The 12,302-nt window shown below is 39.5% G+C and overlaps 1 protein-coding gene across 2 annotated transcripts in view; it reads left to right on the top strand.

The window, feature by feature from the left end:
- Nucleotides 1-7,465, top strand: part of CCDC169 (coiled-coil domain containing 169) — a 51,319-nt gene extending 43,854 nt beyond the window's left edge. For both annotated transcript variants that reach the window (XM_055703124.1, XM_055703123.1), the window contains 2 exons: nt 1,854-1,930; nt 5,420-7,465. In XM_055703124.1, the coding sequence (XP_055559099.1) occupies nt 1,854-1,930; nt 5,420-5,522 (180 nt within the window). In that variant the 3' untranslated portion in view covers nt 5,523-7,465. The remainder of the gene's footprint in view (nt 1-1,853; nt 1,931-5,419) is intronic.
- The last annotated feature ends 4,837 nt before the right edge of the window (nt 7,466-12,302 follow it).

Genomic DNA, 12,302 nt, shown 5'->3' with positions numbered 1-12,302 from the left:
TGTTTTGGATCCCTCCTGAAGCCTGTGGCAGAAGCAGAAGGCAGAGATACTTCTCAGCAGCCATTTCTTTTAATTACCTTTTTTATAATAGAGTGCTTTTTCTGCTGTTTTACAAAATATCTTCTGAGTGCTTTTGTTGTTTGCCTTGTCTGGATCTATATGGATATAGTAAATTGTAAATGATGGTTTTAAAATAAATTAAAGATTTCACAAACTTGGGAAGTCATGCTAGAGGCACCAACGGTTTCTGGTGTATTCATGCTTGCTTTTTTTTTTGTTTTCTGTCTGAAAAAATGTTGGTTTGGGATTTGGACTCCACAAATCTCAAAACACTTTCTGATATTATTCGGAAATCAGTTTAAGAAGCAAAGAACAATAGCAGAACTTTGAAAAGGCCGTTTCTTTCATGCCTTTTACTAGTATAGTAGACTCTGACTTGCGATTATGAATTCTTTGCAGAAAAAAACCACAATTAATCACAATTATCTGCTTGTGCAATAACAGCTCGTTTTAGTTGGAATAGGTCTGGAGTAAACTTTACCAGCAAAGAGGCTTTTAAGGACAATAATCGTATATACTGGCACTCTATATTCATATAAGTAATAACTTAAAAGAATGGTGAAGGCAATCGTAGTACAGGCCTTGCCTTGTGTCACAGAATCACATCTGCCTAGAAAGACGATGAATTATACTAGTCACCATCTTTAGTACTAGAGTTCCTTAAGTGTAAAAAATTTCTTGCTTTCAAGAGGGTAAATCTGTGCAGATCCTATTCCATTTTTATGCTTGCACTCTGAAAAGACTGTTTTAGTTACAGCTACAACTGGGTCAAGAACACTTGCCTGGTGCATTGTATATTTGGAAGCACAGTAGAAACCTTTTGTCTTGTAAGCAGTGAGACACGCTTCTTTTTAGTGCCAGAATTTTTTTCTCACAAGCGCAAGATGTTTTCACACATGCTATAAAATGTAGCATTTTAATGTAATGTAATAATCCAAAGCTTGAGCCTTGTTTAGGTAGCCCCAAAATCTAGCTGTAGGCTTTGAAAAAGCCTCCACTGATCTGATGTAGCCGATACATGATAATCATGATATATTAAGTATTTATTACATGTTCCTGATGGATCTGTTTAAAGGGGCTGAGAAAACTTTATTCACTTACACTTGATACCCAAGTGTGCACAGCAGCCAGGCAAGCCCTAAACTTTCTGCATTTTCTAATTTTCTGCCCACAGTATGCCTGTCCCTCTGAGATGCAGTAAAGTAATGGTAAACATGGTGAAGGCAGCTGGGTGAGAAGGGAACCCTTGGAGCTAAGGAACGAGGGAACCAAGTTATTTAGTCCTGCTTGGATTCTGTTAAATGCAAGACCCAGGGTAACAACCGAGGGGTTTTTCTATGTGTCCAGTAAAGTAAACTTCTAGAGTATGCAGAGATTTCCATGCTGTGTTAATGTTTTTTTCAAGTAATTCCTGTCCTTAATTAATGGTTTAATCATTCAAAAATACAATTAAGTGATTATAATTTGTTTCTTATTCAGGGAGGTATGTTAGGAAAAATAATCCTTCTTCATTGAAAATGTGGAGTTATAGGTAGCATGACCAAAAACATGCTGATTGAAATTACGTATTCTCTGATCGTTCAGCTCAATAAATAATGGTATTTTTGCACAGCAAGGGATTTTGGCATGTGTTCAATTCTCCAAATCAACAAGGCATCAGTATAATATCTGCTTAAAGTACTTTATGGTGATAAGGCCATAGCGGGTCAAAATTAGTTTGGAAATATTTTACTTCTTTAACTGTGATTGTTGTTAGCATTTAACTTGTTTTGTAAAAAAATTGGCTATTGCAGACCTCAGCTACACTTAAAATCATTGAAAGGCAAAAAACAAATGCTCTGACTGGCAAGAGAGAAAACCAGATACTAAGGTAAATTTTCTTTATATTTCCTCTGTTTTCTGGTTTATTATTTTTTGCTAAATACTGTGTTTTGAATATTGCAACTTTCTGTTCATGGTAAATAGCACTGAGCATAATTCTACTGACAAAGTATTAATCTTAACATAATATTTGATACTGTTTTTCAATCAGTTTTATTTAATACTAAGTATGTTGCAATATTGAAAATAGATGTATTCAAGTGGCCTTTCTGAAATCTTACAATACCTCTGATGTCCTTCTCTTTCAACCTGCCTTTAAAATGGATCATTTTTTTCTGTATTACTGCAGAGTTGAGAATAGCAAGTATACCCTTTAGTCCATTAAGAGTGATTCAATTAAATAAATGCCTTGCTTGGTCCTTTTTAGCTAATAGAGGTTGTAAAGCTTTTTGTGGATGATAATGTGAGTGATTTTAGATGACAACATATAAAGACTTCATTGTTTAACAGATTTCTGTTTAGTTACATGGGTTATAAATTTAAATTTGAAAAGAGCCCACCCTCTCTGAGCTACATAGAAATAAAATTAATTTCTGATTGTAGTGCTTGTGGGAGAGCTTGAAATTGGAGGACGTTTATTTTTCAGCTGGACTGAAAATGTTGAGAATATAAAATACGAAGAATATAGGGATTCATGTCAAAATTGTGTTGGACCCAGTATCCTGCCTCCAGCGGCCATAAGTAGATGCCAACAAACAAAAGTATGTAAGCAGGCAGATATAATATTTGCTTTTGGAGCTCTCCCAAATACTTTGTTTGGAGACTTCCTGAGCTAGTATGTTTTCTGTGTATTTAGTATCTCACAGTAAATACTCTTACCAATAAACCCACTTACCAATATTATCAAAACGAGCATACCCAATATATATTGGGAACTTCAGCAAATGTAATGAGTAAATTATAAGCATGAAATTGTGTAGGTATATTTGCTGACTAGCTTTATCCTTTCATTCTGTGTAAGCACAGAATCACAGGATTTCAGAAATCAGAACACTAGATCTTAATGCTCGAGGAGATGACATTAAAAGAATATGAATTAATGTAGTACAATATGAATTAAAGACTATAACTAAAGTTTCTTAATACAGAAAAAAAGCATGTATAGGTTTGAGGGGGTACATCAGACCCCACCAGCTGCTGCTTCTGGTCCCAGTGATGTTTAACATACTTCATGTGGAGAAGGTCAGGAAGCTAGAACTAGAATTCACTGTCTCTGCTGGAAGGTTAAATATCATCAGCCAGATATTGAGATTTGCTGAGGGTTAGAACTGTGATTATCTGGGGATTTTTTATACTTTATTTTAGTAGACCATTACTTATGCTGAAATTATATGACAGTACATTTCCGTAATTTTCTTTATATCAAACAAAAGAAAATAAAGTGTAAAATAAAATAGTGCCCTGTAATTGCTCGTCTCAGAAGATGCATATTGTAACAAAATATCCCCTTTCAACGCATTTTCCCTCAGGGGATTCTTTTTAATTTTTCAAAGTACTTTATGCACATGAAGGGAATTTTTCATCTTTTAAATTGCCCTTACTAACAAAAAACATGGTTTACAAAGCACTGGCTTTTATAACTAGGACTTAGAACTTTAAGGTCAAACTTTGGCTTTAGTTGGCAACATGGAGATAAGAATGGGGATTTGGCATAGTTTGTATTTTAAGGAAACACTAGAATGTAAGTAAGGACCCTTTGATCATCACAAGGTTAGCACAGCCATTGTTATATTATTCCTTTTTAATTATGTTTTGATTTACAGCCTGAAGGCTGTTCATTCAAGCTGACATTAATGAAATATTTTTATTCAAATGAGGGAAGACCTGCATGACTGAAAATAAACATGTTCTTGAGAATAATTTGAAAATTTTCTGTCCAGAGTTTTTCTCTCACTTCTCTTGACCTTTCAGAAAATGTCTGCCTTCATTGGATTCCAAACCATACTAAGAAACTATGCTTAAAGTTTAACTATAGGTGCAGGTTTGGAAAACCCAACCAGCATATTAAAGCAACACCAAAACATTTTTGAGTAGCAATTCTGAACACTAATTGTCAATGCATTCAGTTTCCTGGCCACTCAGACCTAGAAGCCAAGTTCAGTAAAGGTCTTTCTTACAGAATTTCACAGGAAAAGAAGAAGAAAAGCTAGCTGTCGGTCGGGAAAAACATGAATGTCTTGATGACTCATGTCTCTGATGAAATCTGAGCAGCCAATTTAATGTCATCATGAGCCCTTACTGTTTTACTCGGGCATAAACGTGGCTTATTAGCTCAGTTTCAACACTGCACTGGCTGCAGCTACCTGGCTTCCAAGTCTGTAACTCCAACTGGTTTTGGGTGGAAAGAGGTTTTGCTGCCTGCAGAATTCCACACAGACACACAGTGTGTGCTTGGTCCAGTTCTACAGTGATCTACAGATTAATCAATTGATTTTGAGTAATGGATTTATTTGAATAATCAATTATTGAGCAAACTGGGGCCTTGGGTTCTAATCTTCTAAGCTCCAAGTAGAAGTAGTTCCAAATCTCTATGGGCAAGGGGATTGAGTGCATCCTCAGTAAACTGGCAGGTGACACCAAGCTGGGCAGGACTGTTGATCTGCTGGAGGGCAGGAAGGCTCTGCCGAGGGGTCTGGTCAGGCTGGACCGATGGGCTGAGGCCAGTTGCATGAAGTTCAACAAGAAGTGTCGGGTCCTGCCCTTAGGTCACAACAATCCCTTGCAGTGGTACAGGCTTGGGGCAGAGTGGCTGGAAGGCTGCCTGGAGGGAAAGGACCTGGTGGTGCTGGCTGACAGCCAGCTGGACATGATCCAGCAGTGTGCCCAGGTGGCCAAGAAGGCCAACAGCACCCTGGCTTGTGTCTGAAACAGTGTGGCCAGCAGGGCCAGGGCAGTGACCATCCCCCTGTACTGGGCACTGGTGAGGCTGCACTGTGAATTCTTTGTTCAGTTTGGGGCCCCTTGCTTGAAGAAAGATAGTGAGGTGCTGGAGCATGTTCAGAGATGGGCAGTGAAGCTGGTGAAGGGTCTGGAGCACAAGTCTGGTGAGCAGCATTTCCTATGTAAGATCATGGGCTCAAGAGCATGGTCTCCAGAGCAGAGTGGAATACCTGCAGAGAACTGTAATTACATTGACATGAAGTGGTTTTCCATTTCCTAATGGGGATTATGTAATGTCTCCTTAGCCAGTTATCGTTCTCTTTGTGCAGGTGTTCAGTATTCTGTTCACGTTCTTCAAACACCATCATTTAGGTAACAGGAAGCAGTCAGGAACAGTGAGATGAGGAGGGAGTTTGTATGCAGAATAGATGCTCTGCTAGCCTGCAAACCCAGAAATATACTTGTTTTTTCCTCAGTCAGCTTTATTAATTCACAATAGTAATCAGTTATGTAAATATAAAAAGCATGTAAATTTATAGCATTTAAAGCTTACAAGGAATGTGACACTTGATAACTAACTTCACCCATTTTATTTCAGAGGGAGGTACAGTGTTCCAGGAAACCCGAAGATGGTTAATCCTCAAAAAGGATCAATTAAAAAGACTTTAGGAGTGAAGCAACTTCCCAAACTAAAGCACTAATTTAATATCAATGCCAAGAACTTCCAATCATTTAAAAAACACCACCAAATTTAACGGAGCGTTTCCAAATTGAAAATGAAGGTATTTGTGCCAAACCCAGATTGCCATGTCGTCTTAATGGCACTTAATGTAAGTGATCCTTTGCCTGACAGAATTGTTCTTCTAGTTGCCATCTTTGTTCTGGTGATCTCTGACCCTTTCCATTCTGGTTCTTATCAGTGATTCTGTGTGCCAGGATGTTGGAAGCCTTGGAGAATGTTTAATGTCTTTGTACGCTAGGTAGATTCTTTAACTTTTTGACTACACGGCAGCCATTGAAAACAGACAATCCTGGAACATTTTTGACCTCTCAGCCAGGAAGAAGAAAAAGGCATGCTGATGTAACCTGAAGTATTGTATCAACACCCAAACCAATAAATCTCAGATACAGTTCCATCCAAGAGCATGCCCATTCAATATAGGCAGCAAAAAGAACTTCTCAAGTAGTCTGATGTTGGTACAGCTGAACATGCCTTTCATTTGGCTTTTAGAAAGACCAACAGCGTAGTTTGCTAGCCAGTCTGATTTCTTACATGATACCATACGGTAGAGTGCCTTTACAGTTTAAAGTTATATTCTACAAGCTTTATTACTGTAGCAGAGAAGACAGAACACCTCCAAATGTAACTCTTTCAGAGGCTGGCTTACCACAGCTCCTGTGTTGACTGCCACTTTGCCTGCACGGTTTAGAAGCACAGCACCATTGCCAGCTACTTTAGGCGCTGGTAATGGGTAGAAATGAAAGAAAAACAGAACACTTTATTAAGGATTCTTCAGAGCCTATCTTGTGGATGGGTTGTTTCTTTTAAACACTGTATACACATTATGTTTCCTGATATTGGTATGTTGCTATTTTAAATTTGAACTCTCAGATGAACCTTTGTATCCGCAGTCTGGGTTCCATAAAAATCTCTATGTATTCTTCAGTGGCACTGATCTGTGTATTTTGAGGATCCAAAACAGTGCCAGTATTTAAAGTAATCTCTTCAAATAAAGTAGAACTACTTTGTATTTTAATTCTTAAGCATGCAATTATTGTTGCAGTTTCACTACCTACACTTTAGTCATTAAACTTCAGCAGAATTTTTCTAAGTGGCAACAGGAAAAATGTTTTGGTAATGAAGCTTCAAGCCTTTGGGTTACATCTTAAAAGCTCTTGGCAGAGCAAGCGTGATTGCTTGACTGTCCTTTATTATTTTTAAGAGCATCCCTAGCTCTTTTCAGTATCTAACAAAGCTTTTTGCCTTTTTAAGAGCAGTACTAATAGTTCCTTATTACTGGCAGCATTAAAGTGAGGCTGTAATTAAACTCATACAAAAAGATCAGTGATGGCATTCTAAAATGCAGAGAGAAAAGGCCTGCAGTATTGTACAGCATATTCTGTATGGAAACCCCATTTTTTTCCTCTTTCATAGCATGAGGCTTATTTCAGGTATTTCTTATGTTACTGTGATGCACCTGGTATTATTCTTCCATAAGCAGGGTGGCCTGCCTGGCCAGTTTTTTAGTCACAGTCACAGTCACAGCTGAAAGCATAGCAGAGCTGATCAGGTTAGCACTCTTCTGTTTCTGTTTTTCACATGGAAAAATTCCAAATTTTGATTGTGCTGGCATTTGTCATCGTGAAGGAGAGGGAAAAAATCACCATAATGGTCCTGTTGGCATAAAAGACAAGGGACATCTGCAGTAGTGAAAAATACCCAGTTCTTGGATTCATGCAGCAGACATTTACTACTGCTGTCTCTGAATCAAATGTTAGTCAATGCACTTCCCAGTAGCACCTCAAAATAACTGGGAACATTGCACAAATATGGTAGAATGGCACTTATGCACAGCAGGAGACTTGGGTGCTTCCCTCATGGGTAGTCCTTACTGAGGACTTAAAAAGAGACTTTTTTTTTTTTTTTTTTTTTTTAAGCCTAGAAAGAGTCGTTTATTGCTGGAGTTTGGTACAGTAATGACCTGAGGAGCAGAGCAGACTGTCCTACTTCATCCCTGTTTCAGCTTGCCAGGAGCAACCTCAGGATTTGAAACTCAGTAGTATGCTAATTAAGCCCTAAAACATGTGTTTGACCATTCTAATTGTGTGGCAGCTGTAAAGTTTGCTGTGCAAAATGGTTATAATTCTGTACTCTTACTCTTTGAATTTGGCATTTCATTTTCCTCCTGCCTTTCTGAAAATAAGGGCACCCCTTGTGATTGTTTGATGACTCAAGTTTCCTTGCAACAGCAAAATTTTTGGTTCAAAAGTGTTTTGTGTTATTTCTTCGGACATGAGCAAAACTTTTTACACTGCTAGCTTTCCCAAATTATGTTGGAATTTTTCATTTGGCTTTGTTGTTTTGGATGGATGAGTGTTTTGAAATTCCTGAATTTCTCTTGTGTGGACTTTTTTTCTTTACTATTATGCTGTGCTCTGAAATTGATTTTGTTTACATTTGTGGCAATGAACAGTTACATGTCTTTATACATTATATTCTATATGAATATTTCAGCACATTTAGGAGTAATTAATCCTTCAAAGCACTTATGTATTATTATTTTAGACATAGAAGACTGAATCACAGAGCTAGGCTTATTTAAAGTAGAGAATGGTGTGTAGTGACGCCTGGTTTTTCTCTGATTTTGTGACAGAGTGATCTTTTGTGATGTTGCTAACCATTGCAGGGTAAATCTGTCTCCTCTGAAGTCTCTGTGCATCATATCCTAAACTGGAGGAATCTGAAGACAAAAATGGGAAATTGAATTGCTGACAGTTGTGATCAGTGAGCTAAACATCAGAGAAAGATAGAATTAGAGCTGAATGTTTGAATCTGGCCAAACTTCTTGCAGCACAGAATGTAATTGGGATTCCAGATACACTGGTTGTAGCATGTAAGTGCCTTTAATTGATGAAACAAGAAATCTGATACCCTAATTCAGGACTTGAGAGTATGCTTCCCTTACACAGTTACTCATGTAACTCCACTGGTTTCAGATGAGTCATGATTTTGAAGTAATTATGACATTTTAAGTATTTACCCATATTGTTGCTGGAAAATATGAATTAAAAATCTCAAATTCTGGTAAGCAAACATTTCTTATTTCCTGAAAAACTTTTTTTTTAAAAAAAATAATCTCATGATTTAAGAGGGTATTGAATCATGATTTTTCTTTTTGATAAATCAGTATAGGACCACTGTATTCCTCTATGACAGAACAAAATTAAAATGTTTGCTGGATAGGCATTGACTGTGTGGTTATTATGTAATTATGCAGTATAACCACAGACTCCAGAGAACTTTAGGTGATGAGCTTCCTCACATTCAGGACATTAACAATGAGCAAGATATTTCATTGCTTAAATACTTTGTTTAATGGATTCTTAATATAAATAACTGACTGGGTGGTACAGTTCGCACCTTCCCTAATTCCTGTGATATTCCATCTCCACTGGTCCAGATGAGATGTATAATTTACCTTTAACACATTTCCAGTAGTGGAAGATGCTGTGCAGGCATTTTTAAAAATGTAATGCACACAGTAGCAAGCAAATAAAGAAAGGAAGAAAGAAAGAAACAAACAAACCAACCTCTGCGTCATTAAGCTTCTGCTGCTGCTGCCAGACTGGTCTCAAACCTAAACAATAATTTGAACTAACTCTGGTTGGAAGCAGACATAAAGTACGTGGGTGAAAATCACAGCTAATTGCAACAGTTTTATCTCTTTACATACAGGTGTCACACTAATGGCAGACAGCTCTAGACCAGATAATGAAGCTTTTCAAAGTTGGCAGTACGTCATTTATCTTGGCAGATCAGTTTAACCTTCTCTTCCAAAGATACAAACATTGTATGTAGTTCCTTGTAGGTTACAGCTTGGAATCCAGTTTTTTTGCCCTTCGCTAATCTGTGCCATAAGCTACTGACTAAACTGTGTAGAGCCCAAACGAGTATCTCACGTCTGCAGGAGCAGCATGCACATGGGACCAGTTTTTCCCTATGGTTCTGCGTGCAAACCAATGCACCACTCCACAGAAAAGGCTCACCCAGGCTGTGCTGTCCTTTCAGCAAGAACCAACAACAGCTGAGCTACTGGAATGGGTTTAACCTCTGAAGCCGTTCTGGGTGCTGCCTGTCACAAAGGTGGCTTCCACCACAGTTGTGTCCTCCATGTAGCATGCTCTGTGTGGCTGGCAACATACTCTTAAAATGACTGTCAAGACTCCACAAGTTTTCTCATGGAGGAGAATGAAGGTGTTTTGTGTATTCTGGCTGGTGGAACAGGAAACAGCTAGCTGGCTTAGCTGGGCCCTTGCCATTCATTTCTAGAAATTTCCCATTGTGATTGTGACTCTTTACCAAACTCTCAGATGTTCTTTCCTTAATCAGAGATGGTGGCACATCACCTGATAGGAATGGAAAGAGAGGCATGTGCCTGGTGGTAGTCACACAGCAACGGGAGTTGCACTTTGTTCACCCACAGTACAGAGCTCGGGACTGAGAAGGACAGTAGCCTGCTCCCTTAGCACAGGGCAGTTCTGAGCATCTCGAGTTCCCCCAGCTGAAGTTCCTTTGCCTGTTATAACTAGGGACAAAGCAAGGCTGAGAACACAGTACTGATGTTGCAGATGCTTCAGTGCACCTTGCTAGAAGAGGTTAAACAGCTGCTTGTGCTCATGCCCACGGGTACCTGGGCAGTTCCTAAGTTGGAGCTGGGCTTCTAAGTGTAGGCAATGCAGTTTCTTCAAATTTTGCAGCTAGGAGTGTGCCGTTGCCATGACCTGTCACGTGTTTGAGGATCACCACTACTCCATCAGGATTCCATATCAAAGACTTCCTTGGCGTGGCCTTCCCTGATGGATGCAGCAGAGCTTTACTTCCATGTTAGTAAAGCTCCTACACTCTGGTTCCCATGTAATATCCTCACCCCTCACTTTGTTGCCTGGGAGAAGATGAACTCTGTTCCAGGAACCCACCCGTACAGTGGGGAGAATAGTATGATTCTGGTGCTGAAAAGTGATACGAAGATAAATACGTGAGTTCTGGAAGGAAGCCAACTGGTAAAAACACAATGAGCCTGAGTAGGCCTGACCTAAATCAAATGGGTTTTCTTTTGTCTTACAATGTAAATGGATAACATTGGTGCTATGTTGGTGCAGAAACAGCTGTCGCCACTGCATCTTACTGAAAAGAATTACCAATAAAGATTCATGTCTTATTGGGTCATGGAGCGTTTCCCAATGAACACAGCCCAGCAGTGTCACCAGTTGCTGTGCAAATCTTGTCAAAGGAAAAAATGTCAGCCATGAAAGGAGAAGGACCCCTTGTGAGGTGTGGCTGAGGAGATGCCTCGCTCCCCCCACCACTCTGTACAACAAGCACTTCCTCCTGCAGCTGTCTGATCCCTCCTCACAACTAGCTAGTGTCCTATGGAGAATCTGCTAAGGAATGATGTGGTGTAATGGAACAACGCAGGCTGGGGAGCAGAGAAATCATGCACAGCTGAGGGATTATTTTGGGAGAAGGATGAAGCAACAAGGGTGTGCCCCCTTGACTCATCCTGTGCTGATTAGGAATAGGATACTGAGAAATCTTAAAAAAGGGGGCAGAAAAGGGAAAGAAAGAAATGTGAGCATGGGAATCATCTGTCCCAGCTTGGGGCTTAGAAGTCATACATCTAAGTCTGAGCTAATCACCGTGTACTCCATGTGTAATCAATGAGAAAAAATAGACACCTTCAGAGAGCAGTTCCTCTCATTATAACAAAGCTGCTTATAATGGATCAGATGACACATCTACTGGATTTCTCTCCACTAACTAGAAAGAGAATACAGGATTACAAATTCAGAATAACCTGTCCAGCGTGTAGCTAGGTACGGTGAATCCTGTTCATGAAAATGCCTATTTTTCTTGCTCTGGTTAAGGAGAGTGACACACAAGATCAGTAGAGAGTCTGAGCCAAGAGGAAATACTGAGCTGCGATTTGACTCTCCTTTGGGCTGATCTTTTCCTCTTGCATCAGCCCAGCACACAACAGAGGACCTGTTCTTTAAGCACTCTATTTACAAGGCCCACAGATCTATTCTCATGTTGCATCAGCATTTACAAGGACAAATTACCTTTTTTTTTTTCCTTCCCTTTGAAGAGATCTGGCAAGCTCCACGCTCTTTTGAAATCAAAGCAACAAGCTGCTGCATTATTCTAAAAAGCCCTCCCTGAAGCCTGTGGACCTCCAATATATAGGTGGGAAAATATAGCCCACAGATCAATTTGCTACAGACCTTAGAAGAAATCTGATGCAATTGTGATAGGAATCAATAACCTAGAGATCAATACTTTCTTGTGTGTTCCCATCTCTTAAAAAGCTGAGCTAGGAGTTTACTAATGACAAGTCAAATTGTTGGCTGGGCAAATGTGTTCTTGAAGGATTAAAATAGTTTGCAATTCCTGCCAGGGCTGCAATGGCTAATAGCATGACTTCATTAGTATAATATATCTCTAGGACAAGAATAATTTGTCCAAATACACTTAAAATGTTTGGATTAAATCACCTGCCTTGCCTTAGGGTGCCACCAGAAATCACCTCTCAGGCCAAGCCTCTGATGGTCTGCCATCAGCCCCTGAGCAGCGAGGATGGGTGCTGCTCTTGTGCCACCGAGGCTGTCCTGCCTTGGAGGGGCGTGAAAACCATGCGTCCTTCATGTGGCTGGCAAGGAGAGAAGAGTGGAAGACCATATGTCTGGACTGTGTTTTGCACTCC

The sequence above is a fragment of the Falco cherrug genome, chromosome 2, assembly GCF_023634085.1.
Source record: "Falco cherrug isolate bFalChe1 chromosome 2, bFalChe1.pri, whole genome shotgun sequence".
In the NCBI taxonomy this organism is placed as follows: domain Eukaryota; kingdom Metazoa; phylum Chordata; class Aves; order Falconiformes; family Falconidae; genus Falco; species Falco cherrug.
Note: the sequence above shows the minus strand (reverse complement) of the source record. Positions and strands in the feature narration are given on the sequence as shown.